This window comes from Bombus vancouverensis, chromosome 7, assembly GCF_051014615.1.
Source record: "Bombus vancouverensis nearcticus chromosome 7, iyBomVanc1_principal, whole genome shotgun sequence".
NCBI classification, from domain to species: domain Eukaryota; kingdom Metazoa; phylum Arthropoda; class Insecta; order Hymenoptera; family Apidae; genus Bombus; species Bombus vancouverensis.
In genome coordinates this window covers 18,347,692-18,371,899 of record NC_134917.1, presented here as the reverse complement: position 1 = coordinate 18,371,899, position 24,208 = coordinate 18,347,692, and the positions used below count along the sequence as shown (strand labels likewise).

Here is a 24,208-nt window from a genome sequence, read left to right as displayed (position 1 = left end):
TTTTTTATTTGATCTGATATGTTTTATACTATAAAACTTATAAAACTTTTAAATAAGATTCATTTAAAAAATAAAAATGATGATGATATTAGTGTAAATATTGATGTAAAGAAAATTGATGTATATTTGAAATGAATTATTTAATATACTCTACGATATCTTTTTATTGTATGTATATATAAGTTGTAATTTCATAATAAAAACACTTTTGATCCTACTTACATATTTTATGTTCTAATTAATTAAAGCACTTTATTTTATTGAAAATTAAAAATTCTTTTATATTAAAAGTATGAAGTTTTAAATACATAATTTGTTGAAATTTTAAATTAATCGATAGTCGACCACTCTTTCGATATATTTAATAGTCGACCACTTTTTCGATATATTTAATAGTCGATATAGAATGTCGATAGATGTAAACAGTAAGCTTTGTAAAGAATCTATGTAAATTGTGATCAGAGTATAAATTTATATTTGTAATGGCTAATTTTACCGAAGACTTGTTTGACGTTTTTGAAGAAACAGAAGATATAGAAGTGATTCCAACTCCAATAAATCCAAGAAATGAAGATATAAACGCATCGTTAAACGAAAAGTTAGTATAAACGTTTACATAACCTCTTCGTAATATAAGTATGTATGTATTCTGAAAGTAAATTCAAGCAATTTTTTTAATTAAAAGAAATGATATGCACACAGGGGAACCAATGCAGAAAATGGAACTAAACGAGAACTTGAAAATAATTCTGATGCATTTATTTCTAAAAAATTACGACCTGATCCTGTATTGGAGGATTTAAAGTAAGATGCAAGGTGTTAAAAATAAGGGCTTATAGTATTTATCAAGAGCAGTAAAAAGTGTCTATTCAATGCTTCCGTTAACTATACATCTAAATAATAAAAGTTAAATTTACATCGTAAGAATTGTTTTTAGAGTCTATGTTGATTAAACATCTTTCTACTTCTTTCAGTGAGTACTATAAGCTCTTTAAGTATTAAATACTTTTTTGCAAACAACCTGTACAGTAGTTGTTTCTCTAACCAAAAAGTTATTTGCAAAGTTTTATTTGGTTCGCTTAATAATTATCTTTGAATAATATATTTTCAAATTTTCAAATTTTTATAGTATAGAAGAATTAACATCACGTATCAAAATACATACGATAGAAACGATTGAGTCATGTACACACGAAGTTGCAGTTCCACCAGATTATGAATATGTATCCCTGGAAAATAAACAAGGCAAACCAGCAAAAGAGTACAAATTTGTATTGGATCCTTTTCAAAAGGAAGCAATATTATGCATCGAGAATAATCAATCTGTTTTAGTTTCCGCACATACATCAGCTGGTAAAACTGTTGTTGCAGAGTATGTATTAGAATTTGAAAAAATGATATATTTTAAATAATCTATGTATTGTTAATAATAAATAATGTGCAAAATTTTGTAGGTATGCAATAGCGTGTTCGTTGAGAGATAAACAAAGAGTTATCTATACAACACCTATAAAGGCATTAAGTAATCAAAAATACAGAGAATTTTTTGAAGAGTTTGAGGATGCAGGTTTAGTAACTGGAGATGTTACAATTAATCCAACAGCAAGTGTGCTCATCATGACTACTGAGATTTTAAGGAATATGCTTTATCGAGGATCTGAGGTTTTTTAAAATATTTTTTAAATTTACATGTAAATAATATTCTTACCATCTAGAATCTCAATAGCGCATTTAATATTTAGGTAATGCGGGAAGTTGGATGGGTAATTTTTGATGAAATTCATTATATGCGTGACAAAGAAAGAGGAGTTGTTTGGGAAGAAACATTAATATTATTACCAGACAATGTGCACTATGTATTTCTTTCTGCTACTATACCTAATGCCAGACAGTTTGTAGAATGGGTTGCACATTTACATAAGCAACCATGCCATGTTGTTTATACAGATTATAGACCAACTCCTTTACAACATTATATATTCCCTGTTGGAGGTGATGGTATCCACTTGGTTTGTAGACTGTAATAAACAAGTAGCCTGTGATGAAATAACCAGCATATATTTATATATTTATATTTATATGTAGGTTGTAGATGAAACGGGACAATTTAAAGAAGAAAATTTTAACAGAGCAATGGCTTGTTTGCATCATGGTGATGCAGCTAAAGGAGATACTAAAGGACGTAAAGGAGGTATTCGTCCATCGAATGCTGGGCAAACAAATATTTTTAAAATGGTTAAAATGATTATGGAAAGAAATTTCGCACCTGTAATTATATTTAGTTTTTCAAAAAAAGATTGTGAGATATATGCAATGCAATTGGCTAAATTAGATTTGAATACGTTAGAAGAAAAGAAGTTAGTAGACGAGGTATTTAATAATGCTATGGATGTTCTTAACGAAGAAGATCGACGTTTGCCACAAGTTGAAAATGTATTACCGCTCTTAAGACGAGGTATAGGTATTCATCACGGTGGACTTTTACCTATTTTGAAAGAAACTGTGGAAATATTGTTTGGAGAAGGATTAATAAAAGCGCTCTTCGCGACAGAAACTTTTGCTATGGGATTAAATATGCCAGCACGGACAGTTCTATTTACATCATCGCGAAAATTTGATGGTAAAGACTTTCGTTGGATTACATCCGGAGAATACATACAAATGTCTGGTCGAGCAGGCAGAAGAGGTTTGGACGAGAAAGGAATAGTAATATTAATGATAGATGAACAAGTTAGTCCTGTCGTTGGTAAAGCAATTGTACAAGGAAAACCAGATCCTATTAATTCAGCATTTCATTTAACTTATAACATGGTTTTGAACCTTTTGAGAGTTGAAGAAATTAATCCGGAATATATGCTTGAGAGGAGTTTTTATCAATTTCAAAATCAAGCATCTATTCCAGACCTATATAACAGTAAGTGGATTATCTTTTCGCCTATTAAATATTATGATTTAGAATAAAATATTATTTCTGCATATCATTATAGAGGCGAAGGATTTGCAAATTGCATATAATGCAGTGACTATTGATAGATATAACCATATATCTTCTTATCATGATATACGTGAGCAACTTGACCATCTTAGCACTGAATTTAGGTCATTTTTGACAAAACCAGAATATTTGCTTCCTTTTTTACAACCTGGAAGATTAGTAAAAGTATGTATTTATATATATTATTTACATTTTAAATCATTTTTTTTTCATAATTATATCGATAATTGTAGGTAAAAAATGAAAATGAAATGTTTGATTGGGGTATTATTGTGAATTTTAAAAAGAAAAACCCTAAAAACCCAATGAAAGAAAGCACTGCTATTATTATTGATATATTACTTCATGTTTCTAAAGACTCCAAGGAAGGTTGCCCTATACCTTGTCATGAAGGAGAAGAAGGTGATGTGGAAGTAGTTCCTGTTATACACACATTAATTTCTCAAATTAGTTCACTTAGATTGTATTATCCAAGGGATTTAAGACCATCTGATAACAGGAAAAGTGTCTTAAAAACGATACAGGAAGTAAAGAAAAGATTTCCTGATGGACCACCATTATTGAATCCTATTACAGATATGCATATTGAAGACGAAGCTTTCAAAGATATTGTTAAAAAAATTGAAGTATTAGAAGAAAAATTATATGCTCATCCTTTGCATAAGGTAAAATAGTCATCTTTTGTTTTTACATATTTTTTCTTAGTTTTAATTCCTCACATTAATAATGAATATTTTACCTTCTGCTAATGTAGGATCCTGATGTAAATACTCTATATGAACAATTTTTACATAAAGAAGATTTAAGTAGTCAGCTAAAACAAGCTAAGCTAGAATTAAAACAAGCCAAATCAATACTTCAAATGGATGAACTAAAATGTAGGAAACGAGTATTGCGAAGAATGGCCTATTGTACAGCATCAGATGTGATAGAACTAAAAGGCAGAGTTGCTTGTGAGCTGAATGGAGCTGATGAATTGTTGATGACAGAAATGATTTTTAATGGTTTGTTTAATTCGCTAAGTGTTCCGCAAATGGTAGCGTTAATTAGTTGTTTTGTTTGTGATGACAAATCAAATGAGATGCCTAAGTGTACTGAAGAGTTAGGTGGTCCACTCAGGCAAATGCAAGATTTAGCTCGAAGGATAGCAAAGGTATCTACAGAAGCTAATTTAGAATTAGATGAAGACGCATATGTAGAACGATTCAAGCCGTATTTAATGGACGTTGTATACGCTTGGTGTAAAGGAGCTACCTTTTTGCAAATTTGCAAAATGACAGACATATTTGAAGGTATGTTTAGAATTGTTGTTCTTTTTTACTAGATTATCAAAGGCCTTTACATGTTATTTTTAGAGAATAATGCAATTTTAATTTATTTTAGGCTCTATCATAAGATGTATGCGTCGTTCGGAAGAAGTTCTTAGACAGTTATGTCAAGCAGCAAAAAACATTGGAAATACGGATTTAGAGAATAAATTTAGCGAAGCAATTAAACTTATAAAGCGTGATATCGTTTTTGCTGCATCTTTATATTTATAATATAAATTCTTAAAAAAATTAAATATTATTCAAAATATATCTTTTTATTACAAATTCCATTCATATTTGTTACAAATTGAACTCCTTTAATATATCTTTAATGCTTTTTGCAATCATGGTAACAACAAACAAAAGGCTACTTTTGTTTGAGGTTTTTTGAAATGTAATTTATTTTTAGGAATTTAAAATATACAATGCACATGCATGGAAAGAACCTTTTTTTATAATATAAGACTACATTTGTCGTACGAATGAATAGTACGAAAAAATACAGCATAAAAATGTAGTTACACAATAAACTGAACTCATACTAACTGATAACTATTCAAAACTTGTTAAATAAATAACACTTTCAGAATATTGCGATGTTTAACTTCTACATTTTAATTTAATTACAACAAGTTACTTATCGTTCTTCTAAAATTACTGTTTCTTGAGGACAGAATTTTAGATCCATAAGAGTTAATTTCGAATCCATGGAAGTTAACTGAAACAAATAAAAAAATAACATTAAATAAATTTTAACTTCACTATTACAAAGTAATGACACATATGTAAAAAGCTCATTTATCCACGTTTAATTCAATAAAATGAGAAGCACATTTACGTAGTGAGAACTCAAGTGCTTACATCATCTACTTACATCCCTTCGAGGCCAACTACATAGAACTTTGTATTCTTCTGTTGGGTAACCTTCCACAATAAGGAAATTAAGAAGCGTTTGTAATGGTGTATCAGACTGAAATCTACGTTCCAAAAATTTCCCAGCTGGGAGCCGCACTCGTACTTTTAGCACTCCATCACCAGTACTTTGTTGTGGTTCGGGAGGTAAACTTGATTCTACTGCTTGTCTATGAGCTTCTTTTCTCGCTTCTTCAGCCAACCTTTCATTTTCTGCTTGTTCTTTTCGTTGTTTTTCTAGCTCTTCTTGCATTTGTTTCGCTTCTTCTTTCGCTCTAGAATTATATCGAAATTAAAACAATTTGGATATATATATATATTTATCAAAATATTATATGTATATTTTTAATGTACCTGTCTGCAGCTAAACTTTCTTGATATGCTCTATCTTGCTCCTGTTTTACTCTTTCTCTAGCTTGTCTTTCTTCTTCAACACCAATATCGGTACGTCTTTGTTCCTATTTTGAAAAAATGTAATGCTAGAGATTATATTAACATCATATATTAATTTTCACTTACCTGAAATACTTCAACAACGTGAATTAAATTCGTTAATAGTTCATTTACTCCGACATTGGCATGTATTACTGTAAACATTTCTGTAATTGATCTAGCTCTCATTATAATTACAAGAGCAGGTAGAGTATCAACATCTATATTTTCCATAGCTAATGTTGCAAACGATCCTAATGTTTGTTTTACAGATGAAAGAAATCTGTAAATTAAAAGCATTTTGCAAGAAAAAGTTTTGATGTTATTAAGAAATTATCTTTTGTTGTTATATATACTTTTGCTTATTGGATTCAAATGTAATATCCCAACCCCATACAATGAAATTTGCTGAGAGAACTTGGAGTACTGCTTCACAACTTAATAACTGTGTGCAAAATACATTTGCTAATACACTATTATCATGATGCAAATATACAGCTAACAATTTTCTCTGTAACATTAAAAAATGATATTTTATATAAAATATTAATTAAAGTAAATAATTCTATCAATTACAAACCTCTTTCGCAGGCTTTAAACATGATTCTTTAACGGCATCTTTAAATGTACCAGTAAAAAATTCTGGATGTGCTGGTCCATACCGTTTTTCAAATTCTTCTGCAAAATGCATTGTACCTATTGTTTCATCTGTTACATTTTCTGGCACTAAAAATAAATTAAATAAATTATTGATAATGTAAAATTAAATTTAAAAAATTTAATGTACGTACTAAGACGTTGAGTTTTTGTAGATCTGACATTATCTACAAAAACATCATCTTCTATATCATCTTCATCTATAGAACTGTCACTTTCAACTAGGTCTATAACTTCCTGTAAGTACATAAATATTATTTTAAAGCTATATATATTTGCAATTTAATTATTACTATACCTTTCTTTCTTTTTTTATGGGGATTTCATTAACAGATAGATCATGTTCTGGGTAAGAAATTCCACTCTGAGCTAACATAACACTATCATTTTTTACTGAACTTGGCCAGCCTTTCCATTGTTGATTTCGAACTGGAACAGCTGTTAATGAATAAATGCCAGATTTTACATCCAAAATTGTATTGGTTCCAGGAAATTTCAAGTTATATGTTTCCTTATTTATTTCATTTTTAATGTTCAAAGTATATGTTTGAGTCATTCGATTTGATAAACTCACTCTACAAAAGTAATAAATATTTGTAATTATACATAAAATTGAAATATTTTATAGAATTAAACAGATTATTTTTTAGAAAATTTACTTACATATCAGTTGTTAAATCAACATCTTCTGTTGCAGGAGACATATACAATGTATTTTCTTTAGGTAAATCTAATGATTGTAACGATCTATAATCTGATTTTGGCTCTTTTTTCCACCCATACAGACGTTGTTGGCAAGGTGGCACATTTGTTTGTACCCATATAAGCTGTTTGAGATCCTCTGAAAAGATATGTATGTGTAACTCCCATTTTAATTATTGTATACAAACAATATAATAAAGTGTTAACCACTTACTTAATGATGAAAATTCAGACAAATTTATTTTATATTCATTATTAAGATGGTTAATATGGAATGTAAGAGTTCTTTCTCTTTCGCAACTTTTAGGTTTACTTGTCCCTGGTTTTGAATTTTCTGTTACTTCTACTTTGGAATTACTTTTAGGATCACAATTGGTTTGGGATGATAATGAATGTGCCTGAGGCATTCTTTCAATTTCTTCTATCATTTCTATATCTGGACTTACTTCAGAAGGTAATTGTTGTGTAGCATGAAGCATAGCTTGATTTACTGCCACCTATATGATATGATATAATATCACTTAAGTTCTAATGCATTTTTAAATATAATACATAAATGAATTTATACAAAAAGTTACCAATAAATCCCAATTTGATTCTTCTAAATATTTAATAGCATCACCAACATCATCAATTCCTGTACATGCCTAAAAGAATAGTTTACATTTATTTATAATATTCACAAATAATTAATACAAATATTAATATAAAATAGAGAAAATATTTTTTGAATTAATTAACAACAGAATTCTTTTTTAAAGTTTGTTTCTGTACTTGTAATTCTACAGTCTTTGTTACCCGTTTTTATGATCTACAAATACAATAATACAAAAACAAAAAGAGTGTGAAAAAACGTTTAACAATATACAGAATTAAACATCATAGAATATTGTTTTAATATTAATAATATATGAAAATTGACCAATTTTTAAAATCATTCTTTTTTTTCTTTTTTTCTTTTTTTTTTAATAAAACGAACTGTGAGAATTTTTTTGAAAATTCTCAGAGGAGAAAACTTCATACTAAATTTTTTACGTATTTTTTCTCATAGAATCGTTTTCTTTTTGGTTGTACTACGATTTTCAGTCCACCCTATATATGTGTATGCTTATCTTTTTATATACTTTAAAATATCGCTAAAATTTTGACAGATCGAAGACAAAACAAACGAAAATATTGTTTTATATTTATGCACTTTTTTTACTACTGTCAATGTCATTAATGCATACAGCATAACCTAAAATTCTATTTTGTATTTAATATTGGCGAATAATTAATCATTCGATATATTACCTGAAAGTTAGCTAAAATCTCATCCCGGATCCCAGCCATCGTGTCGTCGTTTACTGTCACACTTAAAAAATACTTGCGGATCGCGAAACGCTACCTCGTTACTTTTTGATCGTTACAAGCAACATGCACAACTAATGTAAGCCATTGACGTCTTAAACCTCACTCTAATTCGAAACGAACATTGAACCATCTAGGTATATAGTGTTTATACATTTTCCCTTGTAGCAGCAAATAATTGTTCGTATATTCAACGATACCAAGAAAGATATTTTCATTGCACGAATAAAGGTTTCCAATATATGTGAACTATTATGATTGGTAGAATCTCAAATCGTTACAAGCGATCTCCAATCATATTTGAACAACAAGAAATGCATGCGAAATACTTTTCTATACGTTTATGCTTATGATAACGTAATATAAACATTTGACATTCTACATCTTCAAATCATAATATATCTTACTTATTATAAGCGTTTAATAATAATAATAATAATAATAATTGATTTTCATAAATTGCTTTGTAGTTTATGTAACATTTAATCTTCAGTCTACGCTCCTCTAAATTATGAGGCACTAAATTAATTCAAAACTGATAAAATAAATTATTAATATTCCATAATCTACATTATTATAGGTAAATATCAAAAACATAATTGCAAAAAATTTGTCTTAATCGAAAAGAACTAATTATTTAATTTTGATTTGGAACATGTCACGTGCATATATACATAAATGAAATACAGGCTTTACTGTACGAAAAATGGTACTTTAATACCGTGATCGTAACAGAATCGAGTTCTGTTCCGTCCACGTGAAACCAGTCGTAAATTTACAGTAGTTGTTTCCATTGTCAAAAAGTTTTGTTGCGTGCATCGTAGCTGCGCGCGTGGTCGATCGAGGAAGAAGACTTTTGTGCCTTCCACGCCGGGCACCGCCACTCTATCATGATCAAATTATTCTCATTAAAACAGGCGAAAAAGGATGGCGAGTCGCCGAAAGCTGGCACCCAAAAGAAGGCATCTGCAGCACAACTGAGAATCACAAAAGGTTTATTGATGGTTACTCATAGTCTCCTTTGCAATGTCTGTTGTATTTGTTACTATAAATCCAACTTAATATATAAAGACTAAAACGTATCGATTAAAAGCTGATTAAAAGTTTTGTTAAGATTCAACGTTGTAGTTAGTTTTAAATTTTGTAACAGTCAATATTTGTCCATTTTTATTGATACCATATTACGCATATATTATATATTTAGTTCTTTGCTTTCATTTACCTTGCGTATACATATATGCAGAATTTACAAATTGATTTATTTCCGTATTTCTTGAAGATGTTGATTTGTGGACAAAAATGTTATAACTTGTTTATAAAATATTATTTATAACGTTTCGACAAATTAAGCTAACTTTAACTTAAAAATTTTTAAATTAACTTAACTTTAAAAAGTTAACTTAATAAATAATAGAAATATATGGTTATATCCAATGAAGCAACAAAGAATTATTTACAAGATTATTATTAAGAAAATTCCTTAATAAATAAGATAATGTGATTTGATTTGTTTTTATATTTTTTGTTATTAATATTAATATTTGCATAATATTTAAGACTATCCTAGATTAAAAATATTTTGTTCACTATTTTGACCTTTAAATAACCTTATGTAATTTGAATAATTGAAATATATTTTTTCTTCTATTCTTTAACATGTACGTTAAGAAATTTTTATTTTATGTAGATATAAATGAACTTAATCTTCCAAAAACATGTGGGACGGAGTTTCCTGATCCAGATGACCTTCTCAGCTTTAAGCTAATTATTTGTCCAGATGAGGTAAGAACATTTTTCTTTTTATATATACAACTTGGTAATGATTTAAAAATTTTTTAGGGATTTTATAGAGGTGGCAGATTTGTCTTCAGCTTTAAAGTTGGACCAAATTATCCACATGAGCCGCCTAAAGTAAAATGTGAAACACAAGTTTATCATCCTAATATTGACTTGGATGGCAATGTGTGTCTAAATATTTTAAGAGAAGATTGGAAACCAGTCCTTACAATTAATTCTATTGTCTATGGATTACAATATCTTTTCTTGGTATTTAGTATAACATAAAATTATTACATTTTCTTTAACAAAGTAGAGAATTTTCTACATAAATGCTTAATTATTTAATTTATATCAAATTCGTTATATGTTACATCTTTGTATATAGTTGAGCAAAGAAATTTTTATGAAAAGATATTATTTGTTTAGGAACCAAATCCAGAAGATCCATTGAATAAAGATGCTGCGGAGGTCCTGCAAAATAATAGGAGAGCGTTTGAGCAGAATGTAGCAAAAGCAATGAGAGGTGGTTATGTTGGCGCGTTTTATTTCGAACGGTGTCTCAAGTGACATTAACGTTCACTTTATCCGAGGACACATTGAGAAAAGAGATCGAGAGTAGAACTCCTTCATGCTCTAAACGTGTTCCTCTCATCCATCTCATTCGTTTTAACGGGCCTCTTTGCGTCTTCATGAGTGCTTCGTACCTTTGGTCAATAAACCATCGGTAAAAAATACCACCGATGTGCTGTTTTCTCGGAGTTGTGGGATACTTTTTTCCTTTCTGTACTTCTTTTTCTTTCAAATGTAACAAAGAATTGAAATTGTATTTACACTTGCAAGCTTTTTATTCAACTGTTAATTATATCATATTGCTAATAACGATTATTAAAGTTGTTTTTGAAAGTACGTCCATTAATGATTAGAAGTTACTGCTTTACTAGATACGCCTTTTGCAAGATTAAACATGAAAATAAGCATATAATTATTTTGTATTTAAAAATTTATTTTTAACTACAATCTTCTATACCCAAATGAAAATTTCGTAGTATCTCTAAAACTGGAATTGTTCTAATCTTATTTTGAAAAATGTATGTGTATATATATATATACATATACATTTTTATAAATTATATATATAATTTTATAAATATATATATATATATATATATATATATATGCGTATAGGTAACAGCAAATGTATCTACAATTTCAATCATCGCAGCTCCTCTTATAAATGTATCTCCGCCCTGAGGGTTACTTCGCAGGATATAAATTATTTTCCATAAATGGATATATGTATATATCCTGCTAAGTTCTTCATTTAAAATCACGTAACTTAACTTATGTATCGATCGAAAGTGGAATATAAGGCTGTTAACGAAAAAATTTTGCATTTTAATTGTTAGTCAATTCTGTTCCTAATTATACAACTTCCATTTTTCTAGTCAGATATGATAACCAATGTTACTATGCGGAACTGTTATCAAATTTTATTTTATTCCTTTAAATAAATGAATAAAAAATGGTTAATAAAGCATTATACAATTTTTACAAAACAGGACTTTAGCTTAACTAATGTCTTTAAATTAGAAACTTAGTAAGTCATAAACTTTGTACATGACTTTTACTTGTAATATAATGTACAAAGTGATATAATTCTGCATCGATTTAAAAATGCTTCTTTTGAAAATATTATTACAATTAATGTTATTGAAATTAAGGCTGTTAAGTTCTTTAAGTCTTCATTTTTAATTAGCATTAATTTATTATACTCTAGTACATTGTTTAGGAAACTTATAAACTAGAGAAGCGTCCTAGCCTCGATCCAATTTGCTTTGTTTAAGTTAGGTCCCATCCGCGTCGAGCATGTTGAAGGCACTTTTTCGAGCGCTTCAAAAGCGATCGAACTACTTTCTCCTTTTTCGTCTGCTTTCCTCTTTCAAACACACACATACATACACGCGCTCTTTCTCTCTTTTCACCCTTCCATTTTCAGTTTCATACATATCTTTTTCTTTCTCGTACAAAAAAAAAAAGATTCGATCGCGCTGAACGATGGATTGGCGTGAGCTCGGCGAAGAAGCACAGTGATTTGGAAATCGAGATCAGAACATATTCCCTGGAATCTGGAAATCGAAATAACAATGATCAAAAATATCTTTCATATAAAAAAATACAAATTAGTATCTTTGTTTATCCTAGATGCATTTTTCTACTATGAGAATTAATTACGTTTTACTATTATGTTATGAGAAGAAGCGTGCTTCTCCGCAGATTCCATCGTGGAATGGATTTCCAAACGCTCGAAAGGATGCTACCATTGTTGTATGTACCGAGATATAGTCATGAAAAGTCAAAAACGTGGAGAGAAAAAAACAAAAATGAGAGCTTTTTTCATGTTGAATTCAACTCGTGTGCAACTCGGTTTTAACGGAGTGGGAACATGTACTGCATTGTTAAGGATACTCGACTTGGATGCTTCACAATTTATTTACTTACTTAAGCTAAGAATATAAACGATCGGGTGTCTATCGGCTCAAAAGCGTTCCACCAAAATTGAACGATGTAGGTACAGTCTGTGAATGAAAGGCGTAACCTAAAACGAAAATATTAAATATATGTATATTATTTTAGTGCAATGCATCTCAAAAGCACCTATATTATACCTATATTTTATATCAATAAAAGGGAGGCTTACCACCGCTCTGTTCGATTCTTTTACTTTCAAAGGCTGCTTTACGCTGATCTGCTAAAAGAATAATTTCCTGTAATGCCTTTTGCTGTTCTGCAGTTAAATGACCAGTCAATGCTCTATACCAAACTGTATCTGTTCTTTCAATATCTGTAAATAAAAAAGAATTTGAGTATGTACTTCATTCAACAAATAGAATGAGGTACAAATATGTGGGAAGCATAAGAATATAGTGATTACTCACTTTGCATTACTCCTTTGAAAATAATGTACTCATCTTGATTCATATCATCTGAATCTAAAGGTGTGGCATAGTATTCAAGTGGAGTTTCCTCATTAGCATCATATTCTGAGTCATCACCATCATCATCTGATCTGTGATCACCATGTCCATCTTGAATTGAAGCTGATACATTAAAACCATGTTGTGTAGATGACCTTGTCACCTTCTCCTGCAACTTTTCTAAATATTCTTGACTAGCATCGTCGATTTCGTCTTCATCGGATGATAAAACCTCTATATAAACATATTGATAGCACTATTAGTTTTTGAAAATAAAAATGAATGAAAAGAGATATAGGAGGATAAATGGAAATTCCTACCTTCATCGATATCACTATCGTCCTCCTCATTTTCTTCGTCACCGGCGTCAGATGCTTTAGCTGCATAGGCTCTTTTCAGTCCATCAAAAAGTAGAATCAAAGATGGGATGATTTGCTGGGCGCATTCATTCACTGCTGGTGGTTTTGTAGGACCCAAACTGATTAAAGTACACAATCCAAGAACACAGAGCTTTCTATCATGCAACCTAAATAATGTAAATATTGTTTTTATAAAAATGTATCAATTAATATTTATAATATTTAATTATAGAACAAAAATGCAATCACTATTGAACAATTAAAATAATTTACCCTAAAAAACAATCTGTATCGTGAATCCATTGTTTAATAAAGTGTGAAGCAATTGGTTCTGTCGACTGTCTAAAATTTCCTTGCAATCTAGCCATTGTGTCAAGACAAAGTGCTGGGTTATAATAAAGTGCTGCAATTACTACTTGCAAGCACATTGTTCTTAACTCAGATGTTTTAACTTCACGCATCAAACGTTCTAGTACCAATTGTACAAAGGAAGGTATGCACTAAAAGAATAACATTACATATGAAATTTGTCATATTCTTATAAAATAAAGTTAGGTTAAAATGCACATTAAAATATACATCTAGAGTGTAGCTTACTTGATCAATATGATCTTTACACTGCAAGATTATGACTTCCAATAATTTTGCAGCATGACATTCTGGATCTTCTCCAGCATCCCCTGTTAATACCTAGTATGTACAAATAAAAAATGAATTTTTAACAAAATAAATTAAAAACGTCTTTTTCAATTTTTATAAAAACATGATCAACGTACAGCTTTGCACATATTAAACATAGCCAATATATGATTTTCATTTGATAAGAATGCTGGAGTATCAACTGTAATATAATTATGAAGAGCAGGCATCATATCAGTAAAGTATTCAAAGCCATCTTTCTGGAATAACTGATATATCATTTCTAAAACTTTCCACATATCTTCTGATATCGTTTTTATCGTAAGATCATAAACTAATGAAAGAGATTCTTCATAGAATTCTAAAATAAAAAAATACATTACCAGTCATTTTAATAAAGTGTATATTACATTTAGTATCTATGCCTTCATTATTATTATTTGCCTTACCCATGACACTTTCTCCAAAGATATGAGCCACAACTTGAAGCACTGTTGGTTGCAATCGTAATATGATATCTGGTCGATTTTCCATTACACTTAATAAAGACTCTATTGTATTTAATAATCCCATGGCAGTAATAGCTTTTTCGTCGCTGCCTTCATCTGTTTCGAGCACTTGGCTGAAAGTCGCAGCCTAAAAAATATCAATAAGATTTTTTTTCAATATCTTAATTTATTTTGTAAAGGGAAGAAATAAAGGAATAATACTCACAAGATGTTGACATATCTCAACTGCGATTGGCATAAGTTGGTCTGGATATATATAAACAATTTTTTGAATAACGGTTGTTAAATCATCATTTTCTGTTTCTCGTACAATAGCTAATAATTCAAGGGTTATAGGCTTAATTAGAGGTTTTACATATTTTTTTGCTTTCTCTTGAGCAGAAAGAAGCATTTGCAAAGCAATAGCAGCTTCTACCTTAACAGGTAGATCTTGGTCCGTCAGAAGAACGTTCGTCGTCAATCGAACAGCCTCAACTAATATTTGTTCTTGCTTAAATTTTATTTCGGAGAAATAATGCAATACCCAGCATGCCTGGAGTGTAATAATTATAAAAGGATTACAAATCAAATAATCAATAAATTTTAATAAATAATAATATACGGATTACTTACTCTCGCTCGCATATGTCCATGAGGACTACTAAATTCTGGAAGAACATATTGTAGTAACATTTTATCCATTTGCTCCTTATAAACTTTCTTCTTTAATAATACATCCGCTAAACTCCCAATCTAAAGAAAACTGATTTTTAGAATATTTTATATTTTTTTACTTTATAAAATACTTTTTCACATAAAGATAATTACCATATGCAATGCCCCATCCTTCTGTCTAGGGTCTGCATTTGGACTAGTTAGTACTTCCACACAAAATTGTATAGTTTCCTGGAGCATATCTTTACGTTTCTTACACGCAGAATATAATAAGGTCTGTGCTGCAGTTACTGGAGACACAAAGTCTTCAAAAATGTCTAGAAAGTAATAAATTATATTATTTATTAAAATAAAATAATAAAAGACAAAGTATACGCAAAGAGGATACACTTTATTTTTAAATAAATCATCTCACCAAATTTGACCCTAATATATTCATATGGATTATTATTCCAAAGTTCTTCATCTGCTGCAGAATATGAGAGTATTGGAAAGAGTACATCACGAATTATCTCAAACATGTGTGGTTTCAAAAACTTCCATGAATATGCGTGGCTTACTCTATACATTAAAACAGAGAATTTTCAAACTGTAGCTTGCAACATAATAGAATTATTGTTTGAATTTATTGCTTACCCTTGATTAATATAATTAATTGATTGTTGAATCACTCTAGGTGATACATATATCTTTCTTCGATATTGGTCCAAAATTTTCAAAAGGACTTCAAGTATCCCTCCACTAAAAGTTCTTAAATACCACCCAGAAAACTCCTTGTACTCATGAGTTACATTTCCTGGACTTCCATATCTTTCAAACATTCTGCGTAAAATATGAAGAGCCCACTTCTTACATTTCCACCATGGCAATTCAGCTCGTTCATCGTCATCCAAATCTGGATTGTTGGTCTCAGGTGGAACAGGTCTATCAGCTACTTGTCGTACCACATCCATCCATTGAGAAAAAACCTCTTTTGAAATCAAATCTAAAGGAAGTGTATACTGAAAGAAAAATCATAAATTGTAATGGAAATTAAAAAAGTGATTACATATACTTTTATACAGAATAATATGTTTAACATCTATAAAAGCAAAATGTATACCTGTGTAAGGGTGAAAAATATTTTTAATATCTGCTTTTGCAGCAATACTGATTGTTCTGAAGGATCTGGTAAAAGTCGTAATATCAATTGATAAATCATAGGAAACAAGAGATTCATTGCTTCATTTAATGGCCCTCTTTCTTCTGCCTTCTTATATCTAAAAAATATACCAGTAAATGTTTCTACTATTATCACTGCAATTTGAAACATATGTAATATGTCACGTTTTGGTAATAATTTTTTCTTTGAACAAGAAAGTCTAATAAGACATACTCAAAATTTTTGACAAGTTGATGGAGTGCAAGGAGAACACCTGGCCAGCAAGAAGCATCTGAATTCTGTAAATATATTGTGATCTTGTCCACTATTTGTGTCCATCTTCCAGGAAAGTCATGTTTAACTATATTACTAACACAAACACCCAATTGTACTCTAAATCGACAAAAGAATATATTGATTAAGATTACTTATAAAGATACCATGTTACATATATATATATTGTATATTTTCTACAATTGAAAATGTGATTGTGATAGAAAAACTTACCTAATAAGTTCTGGTGCATGTACAAGAGCATCAACAATTGCATCACGGATCATTGCACGATCTTGTTCATGAATAGTAAACTTGACTGACCCATTTTCATCTTCCCTGTCAGCCCAATTTGTTGCAATTAGATTCTTCAAATATATAACACCTAAATTGGTATTAAATTATCATTAGTTAACTAATTTTTTCTTTTTTTTTTTAAGCGATTAATCTTATTAATTACCAGCTTGTCTTACAGACATTTCCTCTGCAGTCATTAAAACTTGAAGTAGTGTTGGTGCAAAACCAATAATTTTGTGAATCTGAAAACATTATGGAATCCTCTAAATTATAAATCTAGTCTAGTGTAGTTATTATTGTATGTAAACCATTATATGTAACTATAATATAATCTTTTATAATTTGAAATATAAAATAATAGTTCATTTTTATTAATGTTCAACAGAGTATATAAACACTATGATGCATACATTCAATAGTACAAATGAAGAGAAAGAGCGTTAATAAATAATAGTATTAAATTATAACAAATTAGGAGTATCTTGTAAATGAAAAAGAATGTTTTTAAGTAATAATAATTAAGTAATAAGTAAATATCTCAGAATTGATAGACAGTAAAATAATGTTTTAAAATGTTAAAAAATTTATCTATGTTACTTCATGGAAGAATATATAACAAAAATTTCTAGATCCACATAATCATGAGTTTGGTTAAATGCCGTCCTCTCGAAAATTAAAATTAATAAAAAAAAATGAAATTGTTAGCTAACAAAGATAAAAAAAAATTTATTTTCCTGAATATGTTTTAGAAGAATGAATTATATATGTATACATATATACATAGGTGAATAATAATGAAGAAAATATAAAAGATGAATAATAATGAAGGAAAATGATAGGAATGGAGCACATGTTTCTGTTGGAGTATCGGTCATTTAAGCACGTTTTCAATAAGTTGACCGACCTGATTTAGCTGCTCCTCAGCTTGCTTCTGTTGCTCTGGGTCGATCGTGGCTCGTAATAATTCTGTCACTTTTCGTACATCCATCTTGTAATTGGTTTCGTAGTAGACGGTGATGTCCAAATTTTTAACTCTTCGTCACGAATTCGACCCGGCGCATTCACCTCGCTACTCCCTCATCACGTGACACAACAATATGGCAGCCAAAACTGATGTGCGTTATATCCGGCCATTAACTGTATAAGAGTTAGAAAGGGAACTGGCAAATTCATTACGTTGCAAGATTGTAGATAGCAAACTACGTTATAAACAGATACATGTGCAATAGCTATATTTGTTTATAGGTCATCGGTCGGTCAAAACATTATAATCGTAATTGTATGCACCATAGTTAAAGCTGCACCATTTTTACTACTATTGCATTAACTTGAAAAAGATATAATTTAATAATATTTTTAAAATTTCACTTGAGTGAAAGCGTTAAGAATTTAATTAAAACAAGAACAGTGATATGTTGCAATTAATAAACCTGCCTGATATTGTTTTAGAGACAATTTTGTCTAACCTTTCGTACGATGATATTTCTCGATATAGAATTGTAAGATTATTTTTATCTTTCTTGTGTGTTATTGTTTGCTAAGACTTATATACTAAGTTTTTAAAAAAATTGTAACAGGTTTGTAAACAATTTGATCGGATATGTAAAAAGTTATTAAACCGAGGTTTCAATTTGATGGAAAAATATCATGCACAATGTTTGCGTGCAGTAAAAAGTCAATTACCACGAAGAGAATCAGAAAGAAGGAGTCATCCTTTGGCACGTCATTGTGATATATTAACAGCTATCGAAACAAGAATATCTATGTTATCCATGACTTTTATAAAATATGTGGATCTTAATTTGTGTTGTTTTATTCCTGGAAAGGTAGAGTATTAATAATTTCAGCTCTTTTGATATATGTTTAATTAATATATATTTTTGCATCAGGTAATCGATGAAATTTTTCGAGTTCTTCGTTTAATTCGGGATTCCAAAACTCCACCCAGGGCTCATGAAATACTTCAAGAGTTAAGAGATATTAGTAGCATGGCTATGGAACATTTCGATGAAAAGATTTTACCAGATCTAAAACACAGTATTTGTACTTCAGTTGTTAGTAACGTAGGTTCTTATGAATTGCCAAGTGGAAGTTTAATGATTTCTCATCATACTACAAGTTCAAACAGTGTAACACTGCCACACAATTTTAGTTCAGAAAGATTGAATCAGACTTTCCAGAAAATTTATAGTCGTGCTAAAAAGAATAAATTATCTGTTCTGTCTATAAAAGGTCAAATTAGTAAAATGAAACTTCGAATGAAAAGACAAGGCTTCCAAATGAGATTACAAAGCTTAAAATTACAAGAGCAGGCAAAGAAAATACATGATCAAGATACACAATTAGCTGAAATGAGAAAACATCTTGAAGAGTGGGAACAAAAAATGGTTGATTTAACAGCTGAACTAAGTCGTGCAAGAGAAGAAACACAAAAACCTGATTCTATAGAAACTTGCAAAAGAAAGCATATAGATATGATTAATCAACGAGAAACTGATACATTGCAAACAAAAGAACTGCAAGCAAAGAAACGTAAATTAATTGTAGAAAGAATATCATCTAACGATGCAAAAGATGTCAAATTTAAAAAATTTATGACCGATCTTCTTGCAGGTAATGCTATAGAAGCATATCCATCAACTTCACATTAATTTACTATTTGTACATAATGAGGTTGTATATCAAAAAAAAATTATTATTCTATGTGTATTTTGCATTTTGTATGTTATAACTGAATAAACTTAAATGTTTAAGCTTCTTCCATATTTAAATCAAATCTATACAACTGCTTTTACAATATAATTTAAAATTATTTGAAAATATAATAGCGAAATATTTAATAAAAATGTAGTATGCAAAAAATGATATGTTATTTTAAAGCGATACTGTGTTTAATAAATAAACATACAACCAAATCTTTTTAATTCAGATAGATAATATTGTACAATTTATACAATAGTCCTCGTTTAATAGAAGCACACTCCGAACCGCGTCGCGTCTATTACTATACTAAGGAAAGTAGATACATATTGCTGGCTATTATCTGATTTTGGCTTGCACGCTTCTTAAATACTTACATATTTATATTAGAAACAAGAGTGACAAACAGAGTCTGAAAATCTGAGTGAAATGAAAGGGAAGATTCGATAGTTATTTTATGTTAAATTCATTCATATATGGTCACGTTTTCAGCTATAATTTTCGCCAAAAACACTTCAGACATTTTATTAAGATAAATACGAAGTAAAAGATATAAAAATGTCACTTTTTTTTATTTTGACGTTTCATTGTTTGTGGAAATAGCCTGATCACAGATCAAAAATGACGCGAACGCTTGCTCTATGTAAAAAATTACAAAAACTGGTGGAATAACATTGCGTCTATGAGCGGAAAATACTGTACATACAAACACATGAAAAATGAAATGTGTGATGTTCTCTATTTTGATGCAAGCATATTATTAAACAAAAAAAATATACGTATAAATATAACGAATTGTATATTAAATTATTGTCAAAATTTAAAATACAATTAATAAACATATTAAAATATATAATTGTACGCAGCATGATATGACTCATATGTTATTTTAAATGTATCATTAAAATGTAGATATTAATTATCAACTAAAATATTAGCCCTTAACGCTCCGACTTTTAATTGTGAATATCGACCTGCAACTCCAACTTATTCTCATCATATTTCGACTTGCAAGTTTTTAAGTGTCAGATTTTAAATGCTACAATGACGTGTAAATAATAATATTAACCCATTTGCATCATGGCTCTACTTAAGTGTACGTAATTATATTTGTTCATGTGCCTTTACTCTCTGTTAATTGTGATTGTTTTTTTATTATCTATAACAATACAAAATAATTAAAGTGTCCTGTATTGTATTTTTGTTTTGTAAATATTATGTTGTGATACGTGGTTATATGCGAAAATACACTTGAGATAATACTCTACATAATTATTACAATATCTTTTGAAGGAATTACAAGTGTTCATTTTAATTCCGTATGTGTAATGTATATTATTGAACATATTTCTAACTAAAATAATGTAATATAACATGAAATAACAAAAGATCGAAAATAAAATATTCTAAGGAATAATAATATTTACTATAATTTTTTAAGATATTTAATTCTGTGATTCAATCTTTTTGCCATGTTTTTCTTCAGATTCTTTATCTAATAAACTTTTGTCTTCAACAAGTGGTAAATTGAATATCTCTTCATAAATTACAGCATGTGCATTCTGCAAATAAACTTGTTGCTTTTCTCTTATATTTTTTCGTACAGCAGTTCTTTCCACTTCAGGTAATACAAAATTATAAATCATATTAGCAACCATTTCTTCTTCTGATAATTTTGTTGCACTGAAATATAAAGCATTAGGAAATATAATATATTAGTCACAAAAATATTTTATAAAATGTATAATATTCATCATACTTGTTCTGCGCAGCTTTTGATATAATGTCTATTTTATCACACAATTCCGAAATATATACTTTAGTTGCTTCATCAGATATCCATTCAATGCCTTCTTTTATTATATCTTCTAAATAACTTTCCACAGATTCTTGATTAACTTTCATAGTTTGCCTAAACATTTCGTCAAATTCCCTGCGACGATTATATTCTAATTGACGTCTTCCAGCTTCTGCTGCTTCTCTCGTTGCTCTTTCTCTTTCAGCCAATAATGCAAAAGCATGTATTCGACGTTCATCCTCTAATCTTATTAATTCCTTAAAAATAAGAGTGAGAAATATTATAAAAATTGTATTTAATTATTTTTAATAATCGCAACTCAAAATGAATTGTACTTTGCTAAGAAAATCTAGCATTCCCGATATAGTCATTCCTTCTAAAGAATTAAGAATTTCATATAAACGATCTTCTTGCATAGATTTTTCACTTTGTAAATGTTGCAATTCTAACGTATGCGCTTTTTCTTCTTGATGTTGTTTTTTACTATGTTCTTCTAATCCATAAGATGATTGTAATTCTTCGATTAATTCCCTACATCTATTGCGGCCTTCGAACATCTAAAACATGATCACCTTTTTTTATCGAAATTTTTTATCGTATTAATCGAAATATCTTATTTAGTCTCATTTCATATAATTTAGTTTCTAATTATTACCATGCATTGGATGGCTCTTCCTTTAATTATTTTTTGAATAAGTACAGACAACTGATGCAGACGTTTATTTGTTATATCTTCTGTGCTTTTTCTATATGGTGTAGAAGGTAGAGATGGCAATTTATACTTGCGTTTCAATAATAGTGGTGCCTCTATTGTCTTAGTACTTGATCTACTTGCTTTCAGGTCACTATGTAATTGACTTAGCTTTTCTTTTGTCCATCTTGTTGCTCTGATACATAAATCAGCTGACTTAGATCTTGGCTTTAATGCACTTAATTCTTCATATGTTGGAAGCCAATTTGGCAATGTATTTATTTCAGTTACATCTAAAATAATTGAAAAATATAATATAAAAAATATCATATACAGATATAATATTACTTAATATTAATATATATATTCTTTTTACTTTCGATACAGCCTTCTCCTAACAACTCTTTTTCTATTACTTCATGTCTTCTTTGAGGATGTTCGCCATAACGCATTTGTGGAGCATACAATTCAGAAGATGGATCATCATGTTCTTTAATAATATCACGTTCAAAAGGTTGCGATTTTTGTTGTTGTCTTTTATATAGTTTTCTCAATTCTCTTCTAAGCTTGTGTTTAATAGAGTTTATTTCTTTATCTCTACGTATAGATAAAAAATTTGTCCATCTATCCAAACGGCCTTGAATCTTTTTTTCTTTTTCATATTCTTGTGATTTAGATATTTCATTCATTAATTCAAGCCTATAATCCACTATTGCTTGAATTTCCTAAAATTAAAAAATTGTATTTATTAAGCATTTTATTCTAGAGATGAACATAATTACAGTCTATATTTTATGAATTAAGAAATATTTACTGATTCTCTAAATGCCCATTCATCTATTTCTAATGCATTTATTATAGCTGATCGCTTTTTTATGTTTGCTGGTGTATCCATAGGAGGAAGAACACCTTCCCATGCTCTTTTTCTTCTCATTCTATTAATGATTTCTAAATCATGAATTCCAATTTGTAATCCATGATTCCAAGATAAATGTGCTATTGATAATGCTTCAGGATAATGGCCTGGAAAATAATGTTAATATTCATCAACAGGCGAAAATATGAAGTATGTCTAATATATTATACCTGATTTAATTTTATACGGTGGATCCCAAGGTGCAGTTTGTGAGTCACTATCCCGATAATCTGTTTGGGTTCCTATATTTCTAAATGGTTTTAATTTAGGTGAAAATGTATAACATTGTTCTTGTGCATTTGTTACTATGTTACTTAAAATATCATGATTGAATCGTACAGGAATATTCATATTTTGTGATTTTGATACTAAAAATGGTACAACTGGTCGATAAAAACATTTAAAACTGTTACAGTATTCAATTTTGGTTAATTTATTATGTCCAGCCATTATCCTATAAGTATCAGACATAAAGCAATTGTATGTGCTCACACTCATTTCTTAATTATAACATAATGTATAAAAATATTGATTTTTAACTTATATAAATGGTTTACCTGTAAATTAAAAATTATAACATTAGTTTATTACTCTAAATCATTATTTAATATATTAACTTGCTTAAACTCTGCAATCCAATTTCCTTTTTCACTGTTACATTGTCCCTTCAAGCTATACTCTAAATTTTTTACTTCATTTTTATATATACGCACATCATTTTTGTATATGTTCTGCAAATTTATAAGTATGAAAGTTTGTACTACTATTATTTAACAGAAAAAACAGGAATAATATCATAAAGCAACTCACATCCATAAAAATGTTTTGCATGTCGGATGTTTGAAATTTTGGTTTATTAGTACATGCAGTATATGAAGATTCTGAATATATAAATATATAGCAAGATCATAGAAATTTAATTAATAACATATGTATTATAAAATATATAACTTACGGTTCAATATTTGTCTTCTAGGCATCTTTAGAATTAAACAGTTACATACTCTATTTTAAAATAAATTATTTTAGTATCTTAATTTTAATTAATTAAATAGTTCATATAAAAAATATACTATTGTTTTTTAAAAAGAAGTTGATATTAGCTGTTTAGGAAAAACT

At 29.1% G+C, this 24,208-nt stretch overlaps 6 protein-coding genes and 1 long non-coding RNA gene across 10 annotated transcripts; 3 read left to right on the top strand and 4 right to left on the bottom strand.

Annotated features, from left to right (window-relative positions):
* Nucleotides 1–410: 410 nt before the first annotated feature.
* Nucleotides 411–4,590, top strand: Mtr4 (exosome RNA helicase Mtr4). Its single transcript, XM_033350682.2, has 10 exons — nt 411–598; nt 703–804; nt 1,130–1,372; nt 1,455–1,662; nt 1,743–2,009; nt 2,086–2,914; nt 2,988–3,160; nt 3,229–3,660; nt 3,750–4,287; nt 4,379–4,590. The coding sequence occupies exons 1-10, from the start codon at nt 483–485 to the stop codon at nt 4,534–4,536; spliced, it is 3,066 nt and encodes a 1,021-aa protein (XP_033206573.1). The 5' UTR covers nt 411–482; the 3' UTR covers nt 4,537–4,590.
* On the bottom strand, nt 4,560–8,554 carry casp (Fas associated factor casp). 2 transcript variants are annotated; one of them, XM_033350703.2, is made up of 12 exons: nt 8,302–8,554; nt 7,587–7,655; nt 7,223–7,505; nt 6,970–7,147; nt 6,605–6,881; nt 6,441–6,543; nt 6,230–6,375; nt 6,006–6,160; nt 5,737–5,932; nt 5,572–5,675; nt 5,167–5,492; nt 4,560–5,023 (listed from the first exon to the last, which is right to left on the bottom strand). In XM_033350703.2, the coding sequence occupies exons 1-11, from the start codon at nt 8,338–8,340 to the stop codon at nt 5,168–5,170; spliced, it is 1,875 nt and encodes a 624-aa protein (XP_033206594.1). In that variant the 5' UTR covers nt 8,341–8,554; the 3' UTR covers nt 4,560–5,023; nt 5,167. The 2 variants fall into 2 exon arrangements, with proteins under 2 accessions (XP_033206594.1, XP_033206587.1); XM_033350696.2 differs by having other exon boundaries at nt 5,180–5,492.
* Nucleotides 8,555–9,085: 531 nt separating this feature from the next.
* UbcE2M (NEDD8-conjugating enzyme UbcE2M) lies at nt 9,086–10,969 on the top strand. Its single transcript, XM_033334300.2, has 4 exons — nt 9,086–9,351; nt 10,046–10,140; nt 10,198–10,404; nt 10,564–10,969. The coding sequence occupies exons 1-4, from the start codon at nt 9,249–9,251 to the stop codon at nt 10,702–10,704; spliced, it is 546 nt and encodes a 181-aa protein (XP_033190191.1). The 5' UTR covers nt 9,086–9,248; the 3' UTR covers nt 10,705–10,969.
* msk (importin-7 msk) lies at nt 10,563–18,081 on the bottom strand. 2 transcript variants are annotated; one of them, XM_033334217.2, is made up of 19 exons: nt 17,889–18,081; nt 17,148–17,226; nt 16,922–17,072; nt 16,649–16,807; nt 16,376–16,532; nt 15,910–16,274; nt 15,689–15,834; nt 15,427–15,590; nt 15,232–15,351; nt 14,825–15,151; nt 14,560–14,746; nt 14,248–14,471; nt 14,069–14,161; nt 13,745–13,971; nt 13,433–13,638; nt 13,074–13,346; nt 12,836–12,979; nt 12,637–12,733; nt 10,563–12,263 (listed from the first exon to the last, which is right to left on the bottom strand). In XM_033334217.2, the coding sequence occupies exons 1-18, from the start codon at nt 17,970–17,972 to the stop codon at nt 12,666–12,668; spliced, it is 3,174 nt and encodes a 1,057-aa protein (XP_033190108.1). In that variant the 5' UTR covers nt 17,973–18,081; the 3' UTR covers nt 10,563–12,263; nt 12,637–12,665. The 2 variants fall into 2 exon arrangements, with proteins under 2 accessions (XP_033190108.1, XP_076476287.1); XM_076620172.1 differs by having other exon boundaries at nt 10,563–10,608.
* A 94-nt stretch (nt 18,082–18,175) lies between these two features.
* Nucleotides 18,176–19,760, top strand: pall (F-box protein pallbearer). The gene is made up of 3 exons (XM_033334287.2): nt 18,176–18,483; nt 18,562–18,810; nt 18,874–19,760. Exons 1-3 carry the CDS (start codon nt 18,397–18,399, stop codon nt 19,633–19,635), a joined length of 1,098 nt encoding a protein of 365 aa, XP_033190178.1. The 5' UTR covers nt 18,176–18,396; the 3' UTR covers nt 19,636–19,760.
* Nucleotides 19,761–20,464: 704 nt separating this feature from the next.
* Nucleotides 20,465–23,784, bottom strand: LOC117156856 (cilia- and flagella-associated protein 91). Of its 2 annotated transcripts, XM_033334274.2 has the most exons (8): nt 23,647–23,784; nt 23,260–23,543; nt 22,988–23,196; nt 22,550–22,898; nt 22,138–22,466; nt 21,818–22,039; nt 21,444–21,739; nt 20,465–21,367 (listed from the first exon to the last, which is right to left on the bottom strand). In XM_033334274.2, exons 2-8 carry the CDS (start codon nt 23,537–23,539, stop codon nt 21,130–21,132), a joined length of 1,923 nt encoding a protein of 640 aa, XP_033190165.1. In that variant the 5' UTR covers nt 23,540–23,543; nt 23,647–23,784; the 3' UTR covers nt 20,465–21,129. The 2 variants fall into 2 exon arrangements, with proteins under 2 accessions (XP_033190165.1, XP_033190156.1); XM_033334265.2 differs by lacking the exon at nt 23,647–23,784 and having other exon boundaries at nt 23,260–23,589.
* Nucleotides 23,677–24,182, bottom strand: LOC143302948 (uncharacterized). Its single transcript, XR_013058829.1, has 3 exons — nt 24,045–24,182; nt 23,900–23,970; nt 23,677–23,820 (listed from the first exon to the last, which is right to left on the bottom strand). It is a non-coding gene; the product is annotated as an uncharacterized LOC143302948 (long non-coding RNA).
* Nucleotides 24,183–24,208: the final 26 nt, after the last annotated feature.